Source organism: Poecilia reticulata, linkage group LG18 (genome assembly GCF_000633615.1).
Source record: "Poecilia reticulata strain Guanapo linkage group LG18, Guppy_female_1.0+MT, whole genome shotgun sequence".
NCBI classification, from domain to species: Eukaryota; Metazoa; Chordata; class Actinopteri; order Cyprinodontiformes; family Poeciliidae; genus Poecilia; species Poecilia reticulata.
In genome coordinates, this window is record NC_024348.1 from 13,226,433 (window position 1) to 13,252,987 (window position 26,555).

The following is a 26,555-nucleotide window of genomic DNA, read 5'->3' on the forward strand; positions in this document are numbered from 1 at the left end:
GTTACAAAAACATTTTTTTTTCTTTAATTTTGATCTAAATTTTATATTTAATCTTTGCAGCATATTTAAAGAAAAGTAGAAGTTATTTTATTGGTTTTGGTTTTGGTGTGCCATCTCAAGACTACCAGTGGTCCAACGGGGAGAGACATTTTTTAAATTACTTCATTTATTTTTAGTCCCAACATATTTCTTGAATAAAGTTATGATCATAGACAGCTTACCAAAACGCTCACCTTAAATTGTAATGTTTTCTAGAGAAACTGAGGTGAAAATGTACCAATTATGACACATTAGGAGTCATGGATTCAGTTTATTATATTTTGTTTCAATCATTTGCTTGGGGAAATATGGCAAACAAATAAACACCAAATGTATCGGTTATGATACAAAACATTGGAATTGATTGATTGATTTTGCACATTGGAGCAGTTTTAGCACCGTTTCTTTGCACTAAGAAGGTCCTGGGTTTGAATCCCAGCCTGTTTTTTCCTTCATGTTCTCCTGTGCATACGTGGTTCTCTCTGGGTCCTCCAGCCGGAAACCTGACAGTTAATTAGTTTCTCTGAGGCAAATTTAACTCCTTGAACTTAATGTCTAGCTATGCTCAATATTCTGATAAAATAATAATCAAGTATGCCACTGTTATCTTAAATTCTAGTTCTGTGACCACATAACTTGCTGAGGCGGGCCGGATTTGGCCCGTGGGCCTCCAGTTTGACACTGGAAAGCCGTGTGGGTCGACGTTCTTGCTGGAGTGGGGCCTTGAGCCCAAGTTTAATAATTCTGTCTTTTTCAGAACCGCATGTCAAACTGAAGGCTCGGGGGCCAAATCCGGGCCACCAAAGCTTTTTATGCGGCCCTCTGGACTCCAGAGGCCGAGTTACATCAACCAACCCCTCTATTTGTCATAGTTCCCTCATCGTGGATTTTTTATTATTATTATTATTATTACACCATATTTTTTTATTATTTACAGCAAAAGTGGTCAAAACATCGAGTTTAAGTTATGCTAACTTTAAACTAAGACAAAAGTTTATTTAGCCTACCTCCTTTTCAAACTGTAAATATATATCATGCTGTTTGAACAGTGAATGTTTTAAATAAACTAAATTAAGCCTTTTTGTTACTGTTAATTTATTTTTTATATATTATTTTTTAACACTTTATACCTGAATTTCACCCTGACAGAACAATAAAGGCTTTATTTTAAATGAACTAGAGTGTATACTTAATTATCTCTGATTACTGAGTAATAAACTTCATTATCTATTGAACTGTTTATTAAACCATGTAGTCTAATCCGTTCACTGGATGGAGGAGGAAAGTTTCTCTCAGACCGACTTCCTGGCAAAAAGAAAAATAAATGGCGTCTCCATGCAGCTAAATACTGTCTGAGGTTTAAACAGTCAGATTATAAAAGCCTCCAGAGGTTTTCGATGCACAAACAGCTGTCAAAAACAGAAAATGACTAGAAAGAGTTTCTGCTCCGTCGTTTTGGCGCCCCCTGTGGTCTGCCTGGATGATTTTGTCCCAGAAATGATTGAAATAAACGATAATGTTGTTTTTACACTATTTTTAAAGTAATATAATGGTAATAGTGGCATAATAGTTCATGAACACATTCTCAGATTGATAAACTTTAATGTCTAATAAATATACAAAACAAATAAACAGAAATGAAGTTTCTGTAAACAAACAGATCTGAGACCAAAACACCCGACTGAAGATGTTTGTCATCCAGTTTTCAGCAGAAAAATGAGAAAACAATAAATCATGCAAATGGAAACGATTGAGTGCATTTTAATTGATCATGTGACTAATTGATTTAGCATACCAACTTGTGGCGCCCCCTCTAGCACGGCGCCCACAGCGCAAACCCCCTTTCTGCGCCAGTCTCCGCGGATTGCGCTGCGTGTTTTCGGCCGCAGGTGACCGCCTCTGGAGCACAAGAAGGATGAGGGGAGCGCACGTCCCGCACGGAGCCCGGCTTCTCCCTCTCCTCCTCCCCTCAGCCGCTGGCGCCGCGCCAGCTCCAGCACGAGCCTCTCCTCCTCTCCTCTTACGCCGCTTGCTGCTCACTTTACAGCGCCCCCTCCTCCTCCTGTTTCTGAGGGGAGGGGCGGGGGTGGGGGTTCTCCGGGAGCTGAGAGAGGTGGAGCAGAGGTGGAGGAGGGAAGATGGGAGGGGAGTCTGGGGCTGGAGGGGGGCGACGGGAGCCCTTGGCCGCCTATTCGCCTTCCAGTTGCCTCCACACTATATAAACACTCATTGGTGCCTCTGGCGGGACGCACACACACTCTTTACGCACACACACTCACGCACTGAGGGTGACTTGTGTGTGCAGCCAGCAGAGAGAGAGAGAGACGCGCTCGGAGAGACAGAAAGGTGCGCAGAAAGGAGAGAGGACGGCAGACAGAGAGCGGCAGCAGGACGGAGCATCTGCGCATCACTGCAGCTTCAAGGATCTTAAACGTCTCCAACTGCAACGCACTGAGGCGCGTAAAGCTTTTCAAATATTCAGATTTTTCTTTTTTCAAAAAGAGAGTTTTGGATCTGAATCACGCGGTTCCTGGAAGAGTTTCCCCCCATTTATAGCAACTTTTTCCATCCCAGTCCAGAAGTTTTAAAAAGAAAAAAGTTTAAACTTTTCTTGGCTCCAGGCTCGGCTTCACTTTTTCCACGTGTTTTTTTTTTATTTTAAATATTATTAATATTTATCTCAAATTTCCAGACATTACATTTTTTTTAATTTTTTTTTTACTTTATACCTCCAATTTTTTAACCCAGAAACTCACAAAAATGAACTTTCAAACACCAGGAGCGTCCCCAGCCAGGTGTGCCTCCAGCCCCAGATGTTTAAATCATTAAAGCAAACTGACTTTCGGTGATTTCATTTTTGTTTTTTCCTCTGAAGGTTTGAGATTAAAGCGTCACCTGTTGCTGCGTCTCCTCCACTCAGACAACCGCGATTTGCGCTCTGGAGACGCAAAAAAAACAAAAAACAAACAGAAAAAGAGAACATAATCCATATCACACCTCCGCAGTTCATTCATTCTCAAAGCAAAAAGAAAAAAAAAGAAAAGCAACCCGCGCCAGGAGCGTTTGGAGTGCGTAAATCGGCGCTGCGCTTTTTACGCACAAGAAAATAATCAACAAATCAACAAAAACTTGTGACCCAGAGTTTAATTTTTATTTTTTCGTCATCCTCCTCATCATGCTGTTCGACAGCTTCGACTTGATCTCGGCTCTGGCCACGCTGGCCGCCTGCCTGGTGTCCATGGCGCTGCTGGTCGCCGTGTCCCAGCAGCTCTGGCAGCTCCGGTGGACGGCCACCCGGGACAAGAACTGCAAGCTGCCGATGCCCAAAGGCTCCATGGGCTTCCCCTTCATCGGAGAGACCTGCCACTGGCTGCTGCAGGTAAGCTGGACCCGGGCGGGATCGTTTGATTCCGACCCGATCAGAGGGAACTTTGCGTTTTACTCTTTTCCATTCGGTCAGAATTAGTGGAGTTTTCAAGTTACTGATGAGTTAGTCTGATTTTCCCCCTAAGCTTTTCACTATAACCCGAGTCAGGAAAGTTCAAACTACTTTGAAATGATCCCGTGTTTGGCTTAAGCAGCTCATATTTGTTGGAGATTCCTGCAGTTTGTGAAGTTTGTATCTGGATTCGTGCTGATAAACGCATCAATCAGAAGTTTGACTTAAAGAGTTTGATTTTTTTTGTTGGCGTTATCTCTCCAATTTGTCAAGTTTGTAGCTGGGAGTCATGTTGAAAGGTGCGTCAGATTCAAAGGACGGGAATGTGTTTAATGGAGATGATGAGTTTCTGCAGCTCCATCCTCCAAAATCCCAACTTTAAAGAGCTGGAGCATCCTTTGCCTCCAGCCGCAAAGCCGATCAGAGCGAACAGACAGAGACACGTAAAGCTGGAGGAGGAGGAGGAGGAGGAGGAGGAGGAGGAGGGTTTTGGTAATAATAGCGACGATCGGAGAAATAATGATGAGCGAAGTTCGCCGGGACGCGCGGAGGCACGTCGGCAGCGTGCGGGGTTTGAACTCGCGGTGCTCCCGTCGGTGCAACATCTGACACCGAAAGAGAGAAAAGAGAGAGACAGAGAGAAGAGAGAGAAAAGAAAGAGAGAGAGAGAGAGAGAGAGACGCGTTCCCGGAATGCAGCCGAGGACCACGGCCAAGTTTATGGAGCGGCGACGGGAGGGGAGAGGGGGGCCTGTATGTCAGTCTGATGGAGGAGGCTGAGAGTGTCTGTGCTTATGAGGTCCAAATGTCTCCGAAACGCGCTGGAAAAGTGTGGAAAAGTCCAGATTGTTGGCCGCGGCGCTGGTTCTGCAGGAGACTTTTCTTTTTTCTTTTTTCCTGAGGTGAAATCAGAGATGCACCGATCAGCCTTGAGTTCCTGCAAAATACCGATTTTTGTTTTCACCTAAAGATGGTCGGAAGAGTGTATTCTGTTTCAAAATGTTGTTTTGTTGTTTTCTTACAGCGGTTCCACGGCGCGTTGTTGTCCTAAAGTGAAGCTTAGAGACTTTCCTTTAACATCAGAAGGACAGGATTTTGTAAAGTGAGATTATTAGCACCTGCAGCCGATTACTTTCTTTGGGTCTTTATTTAGTATAAATCCAGATTAGATGAAGCTGGAGGCTGAAATCAAAGCGCATTAAAACTCAAAAGTGGTTTGTGTGAACCTTTCAGTCGTTATTTACACAGAAACCGATAAGAGTTAATTCAGGTAGGAGACGCTGTCTTTGAAACGGAAACTGAGAACAGATCATGTAAAAAAACAAAAAGTAAAGTTGTGTAAAAAAGCTAAATATCTCTACTTGTTTCACACAGGAACACAATAGGTGTCGCACCGCCTCCAACCTCCACTTCCTGTATGAATAATCAGCAACTTTTAAATAAATAACCGACCAAAGCTCATTTAACGATGGCTTAGAGGTTCTTGAAATACAGTATTTGTAAACTGCAATGCTGCTTTTTGAGTTTGAAGTTTTTATAAACCTATTTTAGTCGTTAACGTTAGCATATAAAAGCAACCAATCTGGATCTCTACTAAACAAAGACTTTAAGTGTGGATGGACCAGAGTTCGCTGTTTGGTCATCTGTGGGAGCCCAACTGCTGGACATGTGTTTTTCTGAGTAATTTGTTGTTGAAAGTTTCCATTTGGTTTTGGGAAAATACCAAATAAATGCATTTTTATCCATCATATAGTGTCAAATAAAGCTCCACATACTAACATTTGGTAGTTTTGCTACATTGGCTCCGGGTGTAAATCGTAAAATTTAGATGTTACAGTTGCTGCAGTTTCCTTCTTGGCCAGCAGGTGTTGCTGTAGAAACAACTAATCAAGTCAGAGCAGAAAAACAACCAGAGTAAAAATTTCTCAAAGGTGAATGTAACTCAGCAGTTTTTAAACTATATATAATGTATAAAATATGGACATTTTTGTTTGTAACATTGTAGAACTCGACTGCAGCAGCTTACAAACATCAGTATGAACAAGATTAGACAGAAAATGAGAACAAAACTGATAAAGATTTGAAAAGGTATCTAAAAATGGTAGCAGCTCAGTGGTGACACCTACTGTCTGAAACAGGAAGTGCAGTGATTCTAGAACGTCCCACGGTTGTGCTGTTACAACAAAGGCTTTTATGCTTTTCTACTGTTATACGAGTTGTTGTTCGGTTTGTTTCTCCCTGCGGGGGGCGCTAGACCTCCATTAAGTTCACAATGAGTACCTCTGTCAAGACTACAAATGTATTTTTGAGAATAAAATGTATGAATGTCTGATTTTAGCAATGATTGAGTTTTTTTGTTGCTACTATTAGTTTTGGCCACATGGGGGCAGCAGAAACGAGTTTTTAAAGTAGTAATTACATATTTTTGCGTTCAGTGATATTCTTTGACCCGACTGGGTCGTTTTAGCCCAGGACTTCCCATGTTTTGGTCCCGTTTTTGGTCGGGTGTTGCTCTTTGCGTACTCTATGTTCCAGCAGTTATTTTCTATCCATATTTGTTTGGTTTCTGCTGAGCTTTTCAGCCAAAACCAGCACCGCTAGCGGGTTAACGGACAACCAAAATAGCTCATTTGTGCACCGGGCGGCCAAACATTGAGCTGAAACTCGCTATGAAGAATTACAGCGGGGTGTTTGTTTACATCAGTGAACAAGTGGCGGCTCTGTAGCCGCGCGTCCCGAGGTAACAGCGAGGGCTTTAAATCTCTCCCGATACAAATCGACCGGTTCGAGATTATTTTCTTTTCTCAACTCACATCCTCTTTTGTTCTGCCGCGCTCTCGCCTGGCGTCCCCTGGCACCTCATTCAGGACTCCAACATAAACACTTAAGTGTCTAAACGTGTGTGTACAGTGTATATATTTTTACCTCGTCACACACACACAGCTACATATTTCTGTGGCTGATCCATTTTAAAGCGATCTGCAGTTAGAAATAGCGGCGCGGCGGCTCTGCCAAGGATCTGTCTGCTCTCATTAGGAGCCGGAGCTTTCTGAATGGACGGTGCCAAGCGAGGAGAGCTACTGAGGGAGGACACACACAGAGCAGAGAATCACTTACCTACACCGGCAAATTTATGCTCACAAAACAGCAAGAAGAAATAACAACAACCTAGACCATTCCAGATGTGATTACTTCAAATACAAAGTGCGGTCCGGGGGCCATTTACGGCCCTCGGAGAGATTTTGGGCGGCTGAGACTAGCCTAGGTTTGGCTAGCATGCAGGCACAGATTTACAAACAATGTTAGGGGGGAAATTTTCACTTTTCCTTTCAAAAATAGAAAATGCAAGGTGCAACACAAACTATTCATCTAGATTTTTGTTTTTAATTTAGTTTATTCATAAAAGAGACCCAAAGCGTCCGGCGGCTTTAATTAACAGACAGTGTTGGCATTTAATAAACCTGGGAAAATAAAGCAAGAGTGAGAAAATAAAATAATGTGTGTTTAGTTTATATAGCAGATAAAAATAATAATATAGCAGCCTTTGCAATTTTATCTAAAAAGAAAAATAATACAAGTGCATTAGGACTAGAGGTCGACTTTTATTGTATCGTGATACATTTATTATCATGAAAAGAATTACAACTTATCGTTATTACGATAAATTTCAATTAATAATGTTTAACTCTCACCCCCAAAATATCCGTATTGTTAGTTTTACTATTGTTTTTCCACCGTTTGTTCAATGAAAGTACCAATAAATATTGATTGATTTGAAAATATGATTAAATGCAGTTTGCAGTTTAACGATACAAATCAGACTTTTTTTAGTGATTGTGTCCTAATGGCCACGTTTCTCCAGAGAAGTAATAAATGGTTCTTTTTGTCACTTTTATCGTTATCACAATAATAGCACAAAATATCGTGGTAAAACTTTAAGTCCATATCGTCACCTCTAATTTGGACAAAACGTCTTTTAATTGTTTTGGTATTTCAATAAATATCAAAAATGCTCCCATAGAGACAAAACAATAGCATAAAACCTATTTATTAAAGCTCAAAATTCAAGTTTCATTCATCAAAAAATGTTTATGATTTTCAAAATGCCTGATTTTGATCAGTAATTCATTCTTCCCACCTATAGGGGGCGCACTTAGGAATCTAATGGTAATATAAAAACATTTAAAGAGGGCAATCAGACATGAACGTTTCCTGAAACAGTTTCTGATTAATCAGTCCAAATAAACTTTACAGTAAATACATTCTGCTTCCACCAGGTGTCACTAATGTGCAAAAATGCTCCATATTGTTTTAAAGACATGTATTCTTACCATTTTTTAAAACAATAACTAAGTTAAAAAAACAAAGTTCTTGGCGAATCAGGAACAATTATTAGTTTTTTCTTCATTTTGACATCTATTGAAGCACATGATTACGTGTTTATTCGTGGTTTATGTTTTTGAATAACGTTGGACACAATATTTTCGCACAGCTTGTTTTTATGCATAAACTGTAACAGCGACAGCTTTTAATCTATCATCCATCTTTCTGCCAGCCTCTAATCCCGTCAGATTGACGGTGATGAAGTGTAAATTATAGGTTGCAGGATAACAACCGGCGCCCAGACCAAACCAAGTCCTTCGTATCCTGCACCTGCTGTCAGCTCAACATCAGGGAAACATTTTTAAAAATCAAACTTGTTGGCTTTTTTTGACTCTTTTTTAAAAAATACTTTCTTGCTATTTAAATCTTAAACATCTAAACACCTTTTGAGTGTTATATTTTAAAGCTTTTATAAATCCTTGTAAAAATATGATTGTCATCATGATCCTAATCATAAGTTTGGAGTCAAATTTTTTATTTCACTTCAAGTTAAATTATTGAGCTGATCAGTGATAAAGAATCAGAAACTATTTTGGATCTAGGATAAAGAATAAACACATTTAAAAAACTAAAAGTTTAATTACGTTAAATACGTTACATGCTAAAATGTATTAAGTAGCCCTTTGTGGTTTTAGATACATGGATCACTGCCCAGGGTGGCTTAAAGTCCGGGGGCGGCCCAGACAATGTTCTATCTGTTGTTGTTGATTTTTTGCACATCCACTAAACGGACAGGATGAACAGCTCTGGCTGACGTTGGGACTAAACTCATTTAAAAGTGTCTGAAGAAACAGAAATGGTCAACAAATTTAAATATGCCATGAATTTTAAAAGAAACGACCAAATATTAAAAAGTAGATGTTAATTCTTTTCCATATTTGACTTATCAGTAAAAGTTACACCAACAGTTGATGTCAGAAGTTTTATTTTCCTGATTTCCAGACTGTATTTTAAAACTCCTGATGAACAGATTCGTTTTTATGCTACATTTAGTGTTACAGTAAACACACAAAAAGAAAAGGGTTAAAAGAGTTTTTCAGGCCCAAATGAAGTTTAATTTCAGTTCAAATGATTAATACTTAGCCTATTTGACGTAATATTGCACTATTATGTCTTATTGTATTAAAAACGTAACGTCAGATTAACATTAAAGCATTTTTATAGGATTTTAAGACATTTGAGCCCAAATATTCGCTCTCATCTGGTGGAAATGAAAATCAACTTGGTTCGACAGTCAATCCATGAAATAACAAACTGTTAAAACATATTTTCTGTACTTCATAAAAACCACAAAGTCTCTACTGTACCGACAGTCATGACAAAACCCCCAGAAATCCATCCAGTCGACTTGTTCAGAGGTTTTCAGAGGGCTGTGCCTCAAGCGGGCGGCTCAGACAGAGCGAGCATTGTGAGGCCCGGTGGCTTCATCTATAGTATTTTCCATTACTGCGGTGCAGCTCGCTGTGTGCTGTATGACTGCGGTTATACACACAAAAACCCAGGGCAGGAATCACATGAAGTCATAAAACATCCCCAAAACATAATGCATGATGATGCAGAATCCACATCCACAGTCTGGAAAAGTTGGGGTTTGTTTTTTGTCTTCCAGGTTTGGAACGTTATTCAGAGAAAATGGAGCTTGAAATATGTCATCTGAAGCATCTACTGGTGTTAAAGGGCACCAATGTTTGGTAAAACTACAGCTCAAAACAAATAGAAAAGCAAAAAAAATGTGTACAAAACACCTTTAGGGTTATTTAGTTAGAGACCAAACTAGCTCAAATAAACTTATTTCTTACTCGCAAAACAGGAGAAATTAGGCTGGACGTGAAAAACCCCAACAAAATACATATTACAATTTAAAACGTAAAGTTAGTAAGCTACCAGAGCAGATAGCCTGACTAAGTCACCAGCAAATATTGGCATTAAAGCAAAGAGATAAAATATTACGCCTAATAAATATCTGAAGAAAATTAGTTTAGTGGAAATTTGTTCTATATTTGATGTATGAAAAATAGAGCATAAGCAAAAACAACTACAACTCAACATCTATGATTTTACTGCTATATTTCTGTCTCAAAGAAAGACTAATGTATATTTCTGTCAGAAATTTTAAAGTAAATACAGTGAAAGTTTTTTATTTTTATTATTTTGATAATAATCTTGTAAAAAAAAAAAGATGCTAGGTCCAGACTGTACTTCTTGTCCTGTTGCTGATGTGATAAATATCTGAATCTTTTTACATTTTGTGCTGTTTTTAAGTAAAACGAAGACATTTAAATCATTTAAAGACTAAACTTCCAGTGTATTTTAGAGTAAATTCATCAGGAGGTTATTTTTAAACCACTGACTCGTTGGAAAAGCACATTTTATACATTTTCCTTTAGTTTTGGGTCCTTTTTGGAACTGAATAATTAAAAATCTGACATTTTGCAAATATCTGCTGTAAATTTTGCACATGTTTATTCAAAACTGGACCAAAAATATAAAGATTTTAAAAACATTGGGGTCTGGAAGTATATGAGTTCTAAATATGAGCAGGGAACTGGTCAGTTTGTGTTTTTCTTGTGCAGAGATGCGTAGCTGATGAAACGAGGGGCGTCCCTTCACGTGTTAACATTCAAGGCAGGATCCCCGAACCTCCAAGGACTCTCCTCAGCCGTCACGTAAACTTTCAAAGCGTCCAATCCAACTTTTCTTGTAGTTTTTCTCAAAACACACATCCAAAAAAAAAAAACCATTCGTGTGTAAACGTTGAGATTCTGTCGTATTCTCAGAGCTTTACCGTTACGTCCGTCGCTCGACTGCTTTTGCGTCGTTTCCGATCTTTCGTTTCGAATTTGTCATGTCTCTCCAACATGTGAGTGTTTTTAAAAGATTCTCCTGTCGCCTCACAATCCGATTCTCTAAATGTGACTTTTCACCCCGGCCGTCTATGTTTTCATCCTCATTTTCCCACGTTATCAGTTTTCCTAATGTCAAACTTGTCTGCTGGATCGCTGGTTTGTGGCAGAAAGTGTTAAATCTAAACGTTTAAGCCACTTTCTGTCCGTCTCTAGGTCCAGGCGACCTCGCTGTCCTCCTCTTGTAGATTAGCGTGAGGTTCTGGCAGCGGTCTCCCCTGCCCCTGCTTTCACCCCGAGAACACACTGCTCCCTCCTTCAACACTCTCGTCCTGGGCCGACTATAGAGGCCAGTGTTAATCCCCCTCCCCTCATCGAGTGAGTGTGTAGGTGTGTGAAAGAGAGGTGGCTGCCCGTTTATCGCTTACAAACTTTGTGTGTGAAAAGCTTAAGGGATAAAGCGGGTGTCTTTCGGTCAACAAAACGACCACAAATACGCCTAAAAAAAGACTCATGGTGAAGTTTTCCCATCACTTTGACTTTAGCTACATGGGGTTTATACTGTTAAATCATGTAGATAATTGGTTTAAAGGTTTTTTCACACCTGATAGTCCAATAGACTTGGTTTGATTGGGGACTAAAACTGCAACGTTTATTACATTTTCAGATGATGTGGTGAGAAAAACAGTTCCCCTCCTCGCCTGTGGCGGCGCTGTAATAAGAACCACTCTAGGAAACAACACAAATACCTCTGAAGAAGACATGAGGTCCAAAATGTGAACAAAAACATCAGATTTTAGCTGATTTTGTTGTTTCTAAAAGTCCATGAACTATTTAACCCACTAGCACGAGACTCTCACGTTTGTTTTGCTTGTATTTACCCAGAATGCACTGCATCATAGTCCAATATCTGCTCTTGGACCGTTCTACAGTCTGTTTGGTGTTCACATATACATTTGAACTGCACCAGAGTTCATTTCAACTGAACCAAGACCGAGATATTTCGCATGTTTGGTCTGCATCTCAAACTAGCACTGGGTCAAAGTGGCCCAAACAGGACTGGCTGTTTATTGGATGGTACCTTTATGCTCTTTATTGTCTTCCTGGGGTTTTGAGTCTTTAGCCATTCATTACTGCTCTCAATATGTTGTTTTTTTTTCAATAAATGGCCTTTTTTGAGTCTGGATGCACCAGCTAACGATTAATTGACAACTAAATTAATTGAAGAATATTTCAATAATTGATTCAATATGATTAATTGATAAATTGGTTTTATGTCATGTTATAATGTTACATCAAAAGTGCACCTGGAGTGTTGCCTTGTGAAATCTTTTAATCTCCATGGCAACCATTTAGCTGTGCAAAACGCCTGGGTGGGCGTAGCCCCGCCTTCTAGGCACAGCTCCTCCTCAGAGCTGCTCCTTCAGACTAGCCAGCAGCAATTAGCAAACGCCTGGTTGAACTTCTGAGCTCATTAGAGCAGCTGCTTCTCAGTGAAACGTTGGTAAAAACGTTGCTAAAGTGTTAATAGATGAACTATTTTGTGACGACTTCCTGAAGGCCCAATTTCAAGGTCATATTTGATCTACATGCCATTTTTATAATAACAGAAGTTAACATATTTATTTGATTGTGCTATAAAATGGCAATAAGTCTGGAAAACACATAACAAATAACATTTTTGATGTTTTGAATTCCTAAAATTGATATTTTTTATTGGCCCTTGTGAGAAAAAGTTTGGACACCCCTGATAGGAACAAACAAGATTAGAAACATTTGGTTTTATTTGAATGTGCAATAAAACCATAAAGCTTCTGCACTGTAAAAAGACAAAATATTACCAAGTATTCTGGTTTGGTTTCTAGTGCAAATATTTGGGTACAATTGAAATGAGACGAAACTTACAACTAATTTTCCTCCAATAAAAAGGAGCTTATTTTAGATCAATAATTATTGATCAACATTGATGAAAAAATTTCGGTTCCATTGACAGATTATTTTCACTTATAACAAAACATTTTCCCCATTTAAAGTGGAATAATTTCCCACTGGAAGTAGAATGTTTTCATCAATATTAATTGACATAAAGAAGTTCCTCCATCTTGATTGAGGTTAATCTATAGGTGAGTTTTGTCTCATTTCAAACATACTGAGGTATTTGCACCAGGAACCAGATCAAACATACTTGGTGAGATTCTGTGTTTTTGCAGTGTGAACATATCAGAGATCCGCTCTGTTTGTACTGAGGCAGGGGAACGTCTCTGTGTGTGTGTGTGTGTGTGTGTGTGTGTGTGTCTGGGTATTAGCTGGGGTCCTGGGGTTAGCGCTTAGAGAGTTTTGAACAACCATAATCTCCCTTTCTATAATGTCCCGGGTCAGGGGCCAGCCCTGCCTCCCCCTCCGTGTCTCTCCGGCTCCTTCGCCATTCTTCGTGTTTTCTGGCTGAACCATCTGAAACCTCCCGCTCCCCCCGTTTAATCCGTCCTGTTTAAAAAAACGAGGACCCGTCCCATCTCTCTGCCTGCACTGCCACGCTCTGCGCCTGCTTTCTCTGCCTCCGTTTTTGGCTCTTCGCTACCCCCCACCCCCCCCACTCCTCTTCGGTTTCCTTCCCTCTTCGCTTTCTCTCATCTTGTTCCTCCTCCTCCTCCTCCCTCCGGGTCTCCCTGATGCGGTGGCGTGACCGCAAAGGGACGGGGTTCATTGTCAAGTCGAGGACCTATCGCCCCATTCACACACACAATCACTCACACATAAAACCCTCACACTGGATCCTCGGTATCTCTGGCACCGGCTGAATGATTGACGGCTGAAAAGAGACGAGGAATTCCCTCGGTGCCTTTGACCTCGTTTCCTCTCTCTTGTTCTCCTCCGCTCTCGCTGCCGTTTCACTTTTTCATTTTTAACCTTTATTTTAGACGTAACCGTGGAGATCGCCGGCTTTGGATCCACCTGCCAGTTAAGCCTCATGGCTTTCGAGGGAGTTCAGCTCCTGCGATTTCTGTGGGAACGTTTTTCGGCTTGGTGCGTTTCGCTCACCTGCTCGGTCGCCGACTTTCGCCGCCGACAAACATCTTGATCTTCACTTTCACCCAACGCCAAACCTTTGATAGCAATCTGATTTTTATAGCAAAACAATAAATAAATGTGGCGAAGTCTGACTAATAAAATAGTGTTTTTTGTAACTTTCCAGTGGATTTTCATCAAATCAAATCAAACCTGGTTTAATCCCGTCGTGGGTTTGTTCACTTTCAGATGGAGCTTCACACCAGATCAGTAACGTATTGTAAAAACACAACATTTTACCAAGTATATTTATTTAGTTTCTATCTTAGTACATTTGAAATTATGCTAAATTAACTTAAAATTAATTTTTTTCAAGATATTGCAGTTTATCTTAAGTAAATTATTAAATATAGATTAAAAAACTACTACTTATTTTCCCGTATTAAGTTGATTTTGGCTTTTTGTGTTTACAATTATTGCAAACGTGAAGCTTCAAATACTATACGCAAATTAATAAAAATTTAATTTATAGGTAGTTTTCTTTCAGTAGTTTTCTCAAACCAAATGTAAAATAAAGTCAGGTCGTGTCTTATTTTATTTTTATTTTTTCAGGTAAAATTTCACACCAGCACAGTGATACAGTCAGAAAACACCCAATTTGATAAATTGTCTTCACCTAATTTTTATCTTAGGACACTTGAAATTTGACAAAACCAACACGAAAGTAGCTTTTCGGTAAAACTTATAAGCTTGTTTTACGTAAATAAAAAATAAAAAGCCGTTTTCCCGTTATAAGTTGTGTTTTTCCAGACTGTCAGAGACTTTTTTAAACCCAATTACTGTCAGTTTTGTTTGGGGAAAATGTGGCGTTTGGTTGTTCAGCTAAAACTAACAACATCAGTTTGATTTGTAAAACAGCATTTCATTTTATTTACGTCTTTGTAATGTTGTGAATTTACCAAAATATGATCTAGAGTTTGTATTTCAGCAAATATTTGTAACCAACAGTAAAACCGAACAGAAAGTGAGTTAATATTAATGTTTTATTTGCTGAATTTGACGTAGATTATGAGCTGAATAGCTTCACATCCTCCGGATGGTTTGTGTTGATGCTTGTCTCACGTATGGAGTCATAAAGTCGTCCAGTTATTTTCTTTCTGAAGAGCCTCATGGCAGGTTTTTACCCTGGTGAACATGTTCCTGGCAAGAAGTCTCGATAAATAAACTGTTTTTGTCCTTTGAAGACGTTCAAAAGTTTAAACTTTTAAGAAACGTCGATATCTTTTGAGGTCAAAATCAAACGTTTTCATCAGAAAGTGAGCGGAGCAGCTGGATTAGTTTGAGACCGGACCTCGCAGGCGTTCGCCTTCATCCGCCTTTGATTGGCTGAGATTGGGCGTTTTTAATCCAACGTCACCTGGCCAGCCAACCGGCTGACCGCAGCTCTAACAGGCGATGAAGGACAACCAATCAGAAGGACGACAGAGGATGAGGTTACAAAAATCAGTTTAATTTATTTATTTTAAAAAAGCGGAACAAAAGTCACGGAAACGGTTAATTATTGTATATTTTATGAATTTATCAACTTTTTGTATGAAATATAATGAACTTTTATTGCTGTGTGTTTACTGACGGACCCCAGGAAGTTCATGATCCTAAACAATAAACAAGAACAAACTGATTCTGTGAAATTTCTACTGTGAATTTTTGAACTCTATGATCTCAGGAAACGTTAATCACGTATATAATAAAACCAGTGAATCATAAAGCTGTACTTTGATGCTAATTTAGTAATTCATCACTTCATTTCAGGCTTTACAGGACGAGCAGAAGGTTTTTTAACTACTTTGCTGTTTTCTTATCAGTCTCTCTCTCTCTAATACCTTAAATGTGAACTTTTCCTGCCTCTCTCCTCACACACCACAGCGTGTGTGATCTGAGTAAACATAATTAGCTGTGTTTTTTTGTCTTGCCCTAATAAAAGAGTCATTTGTTGGACATTTCCACTGCGCTACAAAGAGCACATTTATAAGCCCAGGTTCGCCCCCAGGCCAACCCAACAGTGCAGACGGGGGTATTTTTAGCTCGGCCGGCGGGTTAGCGAGCCGGGACAGCGTGAGCGAGTCTGCTGGTGTGCAACAAGGAAAACTGGGATATTTGATGGGAATATCTGGGATGGAGCCGGTCAGGAAGCTTCTGCTGATTTCAGAACCCAAACGTGGAGCAAAGCGGTTTTATTTGTGTGGAGATTCATCAGAGAGACTCGTTTGACTCGTGTTTGTTGAGGTTTTGGTAAAATACCCGAATAAATCAGATTGAAATAATAAAAGGAAGTGAGTGAAGGCGAACGTCACAGGTTGCAAGGATAGAAAAGTGTTTCAGTAGGAAAGCTTCATCCTGGACCAACCCTGATGTAACCCGGCTCTAACCACGCCTTGGGGTGCAGTTTCAGGCGCCGGCGCCGGGTTCACAGTTAGCCGGCAGCTCCAGGGAAACGGAGGGAAAGTGTTTCATTTCACAAAGAAAAGCTGGATTTGGTATTCCCTTCTTTTTATTGCACACTGCTGTGTGGAAAATATGTCAGAGGAGGACATTATTTAGCACTCATTAGAAACAGTATTAACGGCGCCCGTATCTGATTTCTATAGCAGTGCAACACTAAACGCGCTTTCTTTTCATTTATTTATAATTTATATTGTTGTTTGAATATTCAAAGAAGAGATCAGGCTGAGAGGAAAAACATGACAAAATGTCTCCGGAAATATTTTGCGTATTTTTTATTTTTGTTTATTCTTATTTTAAAGGTAAATGTGGTTGGGAAATTATTGTTGTTTACCAGGATGTTTCAAGTTATTCATATGGTAAACTTTGGAATATCCATCAAATATTGCATCCATAAAGTTACAATAATTAATAAATGTTTGACATTTTTTTTAAACAAGTTCAAAATGCTGATTTTAATCTGAGGTAAATTTATTTTAACTGCGTTTTCTCTACGTGTGAATCTTTACGAGGAAATCCTGAATTTATCAAACTTAATAAATTCATTTCATTTTCTGTTAATAAAGTGAAATAAATGTTATTTAACGTTACGTTGTTTATTTTAATTGTGCCTGGATTCCTGTGACAAAAGAGGCCAACTGTCCTAATAATATAGTTTTATTTTTTTAAATAAAGTTTTGGCAATAACAGAACAGGAGGGAAGAAAAGAAACAATTAAAAATGTTTGACCAAAGAATCTTAAGTGAATTAAACAAAGACAATTTTACCGTACGCACATGAACGCTCCAGTTTAAATAATTAAAATCATACAACGTTGTATTGTTGCGTAGATGGGTTTATTTATTTTTAATCTTTTATATATTCTTAAAAAACCTGAGACTAAAATCTCAGGTTTTGCTTTCGTCTAATAAAAATGTCGCCTTTAAATTTATGTTTTAAAAAATACAATGTTTACATAAACTTAATATAGCAACGTGTTTTTATTTGTTTTGATATTTGCTAGCGTTCTGTAGGATAGCAGCTCGTTTTGGCAGACGATCGTAACAGATAAACCACTTTTATTATTTCATATTGATGAAAACGCAGAACAGCAAAGAAAAGAACGAAAAAGTGGAAGAATTATTTTAAAATTACGCCGTTAAAGAACCCATAAGGTCGTATAAATCCTGTTTTGTCTCCACCGTCGGCGTGTACGTCTCTCCGTTGCTAAGCAACATGTCGAAAAAGAAAGCCAAAAAAAAAAAAAAAAAAAGCTTTGACACTTCTTCGCCTGCCATCATTAGGAAAAACCTCTTTACGGTTCTCAGCTCCCATCAGAGCGTTGAGCCTCTGACCTCGCTCGCCGGTCAGAATCAGCCGTAATGCCGCCGCGGTGGTCATTTTGGTTTCTCTCAGGTTTATTTTATGAAAACGGATCGAGTGTTTACAGTGGAGAGCTTCCCTCGCTTCGCTGACGTTTGGAGGGAAACCGTGTCGCTGCCTTCGCAATCAGCGTCAAAAAAAAAAAAAAGAAAAGCTGGACGTTTGCGCGTTTCGTTACGTCATGACTTTCCATGAGTTTCTCTGTTTGTGTGAACATGTAAGAGTTGTGTTTCTTTTTTTTAAACCAAAATTTGGCAAAGTGACTCGTCTCACCTTGGAGTTAAATGTCGTCCAGACCCCTGGCACGGATTATTTCAGTGAAACTTTTTGGTGTTTTTTTTTCCCCCCACTTTCCAGCGCAGAATGTGACAGTTGAAAACCTTCGGTTTCAGAAATCTGCGGGTCGACGGCGGTGGAAAGACAAACCGAGCGGAGAAACGCACATAATGCACGCAGACGCACACACACAATCGCTCCAATCTAACGCCGTATCTGAGAGTGTGAAAGGGAGCCTTGTCTGGCTGCCTGAGGAACTCCCTTTGAATTAAACCGTGTGTGTGCGTGTGTGTGTGTGTGTGTGTGTGTGTGTGTCGGCCGGTCTGCCAGGCAGACATACTAAACCACTCTACATCCATGTGGCAGCAAAATGTAGCTTGGAAAACAACCCCACTCCAACACACACACACACACACACACACACACACCCCGAGGGCTCCAGAGGCCAGCCGGCAACCTGGTGTGTGTCTGCGCTACTCAAAATGTATGTGTGTGTGTGTGTGTGTGTTTGCCACAGGAGGAGGAAGTGTACAGGAGCTGGGAAAACAGCTCAGGTCAACAGTTTGTACCCTGAAAGATGGAGGGAAATCAAACTCGAAGCATAAATCTACGACAGATGAAGGACCGTAAAATTTACAAATTTGCCGTTTGGCGTAAAAGTCGGTTCCAAGACAGTTTTATAGAAAAACCCTGGTGTAAACACGCAGCGTAAATAACATTTTGTCATCACCTCACAATGAGGTCTTAACATCTGAAGAAGCTTAAGCGCAATTACAACAAACGCACCCGCAGACATTGCTCTGGGGTGGGGGGTAAGCTAATTAGCAGCATTTTTCTTCCATAAAAGCAGGTCTGGTGTTCAGACGGGGGTTTTTAAGCAACATGAAACGGAGGCATCTGTGCTCAATTTAGTTTAACGTGGAGAAAGATGTGAGGTGCGTCGCAGGAAGGTGAGAAAGAGCTGGAGGGCAGGAGGAGTTTGACACATGAAGCACAACTGAACAACAAAACGTTTCATGGCGAAGCCTCAAAAACCCAATAAGACGCATAAAACCACCATAAACTTACATAATGCCATTTAATAACCTTAATTTTGACCAAAAATCAGGACATCTTAAAGGAATAACTCTTACGGTATACGGGGAACAAAGTTTCATAAAGTATTTGGTACTTAAAATTTACAAAAATGAGTCCAAAAAACTCAAATTTCTAGTCTCTGTTTGCGCTACTTGTTAACCATTGACGGCTTGGCTGAAAAACATCACGGCATAAACGTTTCATATCAGTCGATATCAATAATTATTGATTACTTTTTTTGCCTTAAATATCAGTTATGCTGCCAATTTCTGTTTTATCCACAGTTTTCACTCCACGTCGTCGTTTTTCTTTTTTCTTTTTAGCAGTTATGAAGCAAAGTGGTGGAACCTGAAACTGCTGCTGCGCCAGTTACTCAACAGGTTGTTGCTAGGTAACCAAAGAGTGAGTGAGTTGCTAGGTAACCAAGGAGTGAGTTGGTTGATGCCACCAATCTTGCTAAAGCTAGCCAGGAGAAAATGCTGTGTGGTTCTGAATCGGAGTTCAGTGAATACACTACATATTGATTATTCCATCAGACGTATAATCTATTGATATCGATCATGTGTTTATCACAGCGTATATTAAAATGGGCATAAAAGCTTTGATGGAAACGTGGCGATTGAAATATTAATACTTGAGGATAAGATGGCAATAAATCTGGTCTGAGGAAATAAATATTAATATTAATATTAGACTGCAGGTGCAGCTGAGGAAAATGATGTCTCATGATATCATGTAGAAATGTTTTCAGATGAGTTAGACTAAAAAAATTCAAATAAGAGATTAGATTATTTTGTGTTAAAGAAACTACACGTATTTAAAAAATGTATATATTCCCACCAAAACATTTAATATTGTGACTTCTGGGCTTTTTGCAGTTGTGTCGGTGCTTCATGTGGTTCTTGTAAAGCTAAAGGTTTTTGCAAAGCCTTCACTTGTCGCAACACGAACTCTACGCAACAACTGCAAACGGCAAACCATAAATCTGGTGTCGTCTCCTGAAGGAGTTGCTCAATCGTCCTTGGGCGATAGCCAGTGGCATCGCAGCTCTGTGTTCACCCAGCTGTAAAGGCCTATAGGTGTAGAAGGTGATGTTTATCTGGGTCTAATCAAAGCCCATTCATCGTTATCCCGTCGTTAACCTCGGCTTCACAAAGAGCAACAAACAAAAGCCAGAGAGCGTTCGTTTCCCAGTGGGGACAACAACAACCGTTCGTCTGTATTTGTTGACTTTACAGCGTGTTGCTGAACCAACTCTCTACAGTTTTAACTGTAATCCAATAAAAACTACAATATTCTGCTCATGAAATATCAACGAAAAGTCACAAATATGTGGATACCGTCCTCTTTGGCTGTTTTGACAAAATAAAACATTAAAGAACATTAGCGTTAATATTTTTGCAGTTTATAAAATATTCACGTTTGGATCTGTAGCTAATTGTGACAGATTGGCTAATTATATGTGGTGAACCTCAGGGCTCTGGTCTTAGTCCTTTATTAAGCTTTAAGTAACAAACACATGTACATTTTCTGATCCTCATTACCTTCACACACGACACAGACTAGTATTTATATCAAATACATTTCTTGAAACTTTAAGATAATACACATGCTATGTTCCAAACAACCTTATAAAAAGTCTTAATCAGGCTCTAGAACCAGATTAAACTGTAGGTGCAGCATGAAATGTTTCTGATTTGTGACATGTTACATTTTTAAAACATAGAAAATCATGATCCACATTAGCTTTTACTGCAAAACTGAGCTACGACTCAGAAAGCTGAGTCATCGTTTTGAGGCGAAGCTGCACGAGCGCACACGTTTAAAAACAAGCTGGAGGCGCTGCTGCTGCCAGAGGTGTGTCTCAACCAGCAAATAAACTCTCAGCTAAAGTTAGACGCCGATTTCTGCACTCATTTGTATCGCACGTTATAAATGTAGATTGAACAAAGACGAACACGGAAGATAAATTAAAAATCTACAGAAAATAACATTAACTTTTAGGTAAACGTTAAACTTTCTTGTTTGAACAGGAATTGTGCGTCTCACTGCATTTATCTTTATCCCCTTGAGTAAAGCAGTAGGTCAAACCAGTTAGTGTCGCTGCAGTTTGCAGCAGAGCTTGTGTATGTTTGTTTGCTCTGCATGTTTTTCTGTTTTGTTGATTCATGAATTCAGCGTGTGTGTTCGTGGAACCGAACACGCGCGCGCTGGAAGTGTGTGCTCTTACGGTACGTGTGAATACTTGCATGTGAATGTTAGATACGCTGAGCGTCCTGCGTGTGTGTCCGCCGCGTTGAGCTGCTCTCAGGCTGAACGGTCCGTTTACAGTTCAGGGGTCGGCTCCCACTCGCTCTGCCACGACCCCGACCATTTGGAGGTCAGCGATGCAGCCGGGTCAGCCCCAAAACTGACTAAGCGGGTTTATCATTAACCAGGACGCTCAGATGAAACGCAATGAGGGTAAAAAGAAAAATAGGAAAAGGACGTAAAGGTATTCTATTTATTTTGATTAATTAATGGCGCGTTACATTTCTAAAATTTGTTTTACGTGCAAAAGTTCTTAGTGGAACCTTTGTATTCACACGTTTCCAGTACGGCAGTAAATCTGATGCGCAAGCGACATCCTCAAACAATGACAAATTCGGTTTTCTTGGCCCAATCTGGGTTAATTTCTGCTTCAAAATGCGATCTGATTGGACGCTGGAGAAGCCTGTTACTGTGTTCAAGTTGTGCTAAAAGTAGTTAGCATCTCAACGAAGCTAAACTAGCATCTCAATGCTAAACATGTTGAAGCGGCACAGACAACGCTAACGCTAATGTCAGCTTCCACATTACTATAGAAGCACTTTTTAAAATAAATTACATGAATGAACAGAGGCACTTATTTTGAAGGACAATTCTGTTTACAGACTAATTCGTTTTATTTGCTGTTTCTGTTGTTTTATTTATTTTGGATAATTAAAATGTCTTCCAGTTCCATTGTTGAATGTTCATTAAAGTTTATTGATCTTTGAAAATGTGTTCTTGCCTTATTATGCCAATTAGCATTTTATTCCATGAAAATAATCTCAAATCAACAATATTGTTGTTTATCGTTATAACTTATCATTCAGCTAAACGTCTGATGTCCAGCTGCTTTCCTGATGTTTTCTCATCTTTCCTATTTTGAAGAGTGTCTCAGAAAATGTACGGAAATTAAATGTTCTTATGTTCTCCAACTGCAACACCTTGAAATATAAACATTTTTGTGTTTTTCCGCCCTCTCAGGGTTCGGGCTTCCACGCATCGCGAAGGCAGAAATACGGCAACGTGTTCAAGACCCACCTGCTCGGCCGACCTCTGATCCGAGTGACGGGGGCCGAAAACGTCCGGAAGGTTCTGATGGGCGAGCACACGCTGGTGACGGTGGACTGGCCGCAGAGCACGTCGACGCTGCTGGGACCCAACTCTCTGGCCAACAGCATCGGAGACATCCACCGCAGGAGGAGGAAGGTCAGGACCCGAACACGGGAGTTTAACTCAGCGGAGTGGGGCGTAAACTAGCTCTTCGTTCACAGATGATAATTCACGCGAATGCATGAAATATTACGAAGATGTTTACCGAAGGAGGTAAAACTTGAAATATAGATGACTTATAAGTTATTTTTACAAACGGTGGGAAAGAAAAATGTGGACCTTGATGCAGAATGTGTTACTCTCAAAGAAAAACACATTTTCAGATCCACATCGAATCACATTATCACAAGTTTTCTGGACAATATGGCTGAAAAACGTATCACGATATGAGCGTATTATATCAGCCAATATCGATAATTATCACTCGTTTCTTTTTGTGTTAAATATTTGAAACACTGCCAAACTGGCGGCGTGGCCTTTCCTGTTTTATCCATAGTTTTCGTATTTTTAAGTCGCATTTTTATTTGTGAACAGTTTTGAGGCAGGATGGTAAAAGTTACTCAACAGGTCGACTGTATCCTCATCAGGGCTGTTGAAATATTACGACTTTATTCTCATATTACTGCAGCTTTCTTGCAAAAATCAAAGCCATAATGTGAGAATAATTGTACAAAAATAAAGTCAAAATACTGCAACTTTATTCTCTTTTCTTTTACTACTTTATGCTTGCATTTTTTCTCAATTTATTGTTGAAATATTGATTTTATTCATAGCATAATGATTTCAATGTCGAAATATTGACTTTATTTTTCAGTTTTCTGACTTTATTTTCATATTATTGAATCTTTAAATTGAGCTGTTCTTCCTCGGTCGTCGGACGCCTCAGAACGAGTCTTGCTGTAAATCGATCCCTCTGTCTGAGCGTCATCTGCGGCGTTTTGGCCGCTGAGGCGTGAGAACGACGCCTCCATCAGGAGACTCTCTTCGATTATCTGTTTTCCGTCGCTGCCGTCCCTTCCTCTCTGCCGTCTGTACGCGGATCATTACCGGTAATCGCCTTTCCTCTCCTGCTCACCTGACTCGCAACGAAGAAGAAGCTCCAAGGAGTTGCGTTTTCCCGTAAATCAGTCTCTCATTTTCTCTCATTTTGCGGGGGAGGGAGGGAGAAGCTTCGGTTTCGGTGCCTGGGGACGGCGAGGGGTCGGCTGGGTCTAATCTGAGCTCTGATCCTTCTGCTCTCCCCGGAGACCCCGGGACTAACCTCATGTAATGACCCCTGATTAGGAAGGCTGCCTCCGACATGGCACAAAGAGGGGCTTTCTGTGTGGGGGCCCGACACACACAAACACACAGCGCGACGTGGCGCACACACCTGAACATCGCCCTGCTCTTAACACAATGAAACACGCAGAGAAAAAGGATGTGAGGTCAGGAAAGTTGATTTTAGAGATAAGTTCGTGTCTTGTCTTGCTAAGCAAAACGATATGACAGCCAGTTTTCCACACCTGCTTCTTCTACTATGTCTGTAACACCTGGATAACAAGACAAACACAGATGAAGAGATAAAATGCCTTTCAGGAAATAACCACATGTTTACAACAAAGTTATACTTTCTCCACAGTAATATAAAATGAACACAAACTACAAAGTTCGTGGGTCTTCGTGTTTTTAGCTCATCTGTTTGTAGGCTGGGATTCATTTTCTGTTTGGATGTTTTTAAACTCACTTTCTTACCTGCAGTTGGCAGAAAAGTCTTTATTTTGGGGAATATGAGAGAAATTGTAATCCAGAGAGTCCACATCCTTAAAAAGTCCTTAAAATGTCTTGAATTCATTAAAAAAGATGATGTTGGCCTTAAATATGTAAATCACGTATTTCATCTCATGTATTCTATGTAGCTTCCTTTTTTCTCATGGGGCTTCACTGTTAAAACTTTGAGCCTGTATTTAGATGCTAATATACCTCGCAAGGGTAAAGCTAGTTAGCGTATTTATGTCCATCATGGATAAAGTGCAAATTTATCGCACTTTAAACATCGTCCATCTTCTTTGGCCAAGATGGACGATGTTCATCTTAGCCATTGGCTAACTTCTCTTGCTAACCTTTATGGTTTATTTTTTTGCAATTTTCTTTTATACATTTGTACTCTTAGTTTTAGTAGTTGTGTTAACTTACATTTTTGTATCTGTTAGCTTGGCTTTGAGTGATTTTCAGCTTTAACTTTCAGGAAATGCTCATTTAACTTTGAGTCTAGTTTCTAGGTTTCAACTAAGTAGCTGTTAGCTGTAGATTTGAGTATTTATTAGCTTGATTTTCATAAACTGAAAGCTAAACTTTGGGTCTGTAAAACTAAAACAAAGTATGAGTAAATGTGGGCTTTGATTTGAGTAGCTGTTAGCTTGACTTTCAGCAACTGTTAGCTTGCTAGCTTAACTTTATCTGTTAGCTTGTTAGCTGAACTTTTTATCTGTCAGTTGCATTAGGTTTGTCAACTGAACGTGGTATGTAGTAGCAAGTCATAAAACCAGAGGGATTTGCCAATATCCTAATGCTAACTACTGATAGCAACATAGCCTAATAACAACATATTTATCTGACTTTAATGTTCTAAAGGAACATGTCCATAATCTTTCATGTTTTTATTTTAACTGAACACAAAAACAGTTGATACGTGTGGCAGCCATATTGGATTATACCTCCATCCATCCATCCATTTTCTTTCACCCTTGTCCCTTAGTGGGGTCGGGAGGGTTGCTGGTGCCCATCTCCAGCTAACGTTCCGGGCGAGAGGCGGGGTCGCCCTGGACAGGTCGCCAGTCTGTCGCAGGGCAACACAGAGACACACAGGACAAACAACCATGCACACACACACTCACACCTAGGGGTAATTTAGAGAGGCCAATTAACCTGACAGTCATGTTTTTGGACTGTGGGAGGAAACCGGAGTACCTGTAGAAAACCCACCATGCACAGGGAGAACATGCAAACTCCATGCAGAAAGACCCCAGGCCGGGAATCGAACCCAGAACCTTCTTGCTGCAAGGCAACAGCTCTACCAACTGCGAGTTCCAACCTGGAACTCTGAAAATCAAACTTCTGTGTACAAAGAGAATGTCTTATTTGAAAAGCTCTTAGCTCTAGTTTGAGGAACGGTTAGCTTGACTTACAGTCATTTCTAGATGAAAATTTCTCACTGATTCTTTCACTACTGTATCTTTCAGATAACACACTGACTACTCAGAACTACTCCCTCTATTCCCAACAACAGCATTGCTTAAAAATCAATGTCCCATCATTGACCAAGCAGAAAAATGGTTCTAGAAGGAGTGTGTGAGCAGTGTGGTGGTTTCCGTGTGTGTGTTGGCAGGTTTAGGGTTCAGTTTTCTGAATAATAAAACCAAATCAACAGACTGAAACCGGACAACAGCGACCCAGAGAAAGAGTGAGCAACCGGCTCGGTGCTTGACCTACTGGACCACAGCGTGTGCGTCTGCCCTCCCTGCGGTTTTCACATGGAAAAACAATCTTTACACAGCACATTAGCCTTTAGTGGATCACCAGAGCCAGCCAGTATAACCCAGTACTGAGCTGGGAAACCGAGTCTCTTAGAACCACAGAGCGCCGGGTCTCCAGCACCGACCGGCCGGCCGAGCATCCAGGAGGAACAAACTGAAGCAAATCTGAAACGTGGATATTTCTGTTGCACGTAGCAATGCAAATGATCTTCCTTTAATCAATATGAAGCCTGATTATCGGAGCTGAACTGGCTGGAAGTTTTGGTGCTATGAAACCTGAACCTGTCAGAAAGAATGAGGATCTATTGTTTCAGATTTTCCACCAAGACGGGCAACAAAAACGACAAACAGCCTCATTTTGATCTAAAACTACTTCAGCCTTGTGTGTTTAATCTTTATATTGAAGCCGTGAGGCAGAAAGGTGGTGATTAGAAACTACAAACAGCAGAGAGGTTTTCTCATCACCAGTAGAGGGCGCTGCCATTTTTAACTGAGCCCCGCCCTCTTTTTATACCTAAATATAACACAGCAGGGGTATTTGCACAAATTTACGCTTTAAAATGAGAACATCTTTGAAATGTTAGGTGTCATAGTCTCTGAAATAAATAGAAATTAAGCAGCTAAGGAACAAAAGTATTTACAACACAACATATTGTTGAAGTGTTGAACAAAATTAGAGTTAAATAAGAAGTAAAGCAAAAAATGTACATACTTT

The 26,555-nt window shown here is 39.9% G+C and overlaps 1 protein-coding gene across 1 annotated transcript in view; it reads left to right on the forward strand.

Moving 5' to 3' along the window:
* Positions 1–2,690: 2,690 nt before the first annotated feature.
* cyp26b1 (cytochrome P450, family 26, subfamily b, polypeptide 1) overlaps positions 2,691–26,555 on the forward strand; it is a 37,343-nt gene continuing 13,478 nt past the window's right edge. Inside the window, exons 1-2 of the mRNA XM_008435625.1 lie at positions 2,691–3,418; positions 22,197–22,421. Coding sequence (XP_008433847.1) covers positions 3,215–3,418; positions 22,197–22,421 — 429 coding nt within the window. The 5' untranslated portion in view covers positions 2,691–3,214. The remainder of the gene's footprint in view (positions 3,419–22,196; positions 22,422–26,555) is intronic.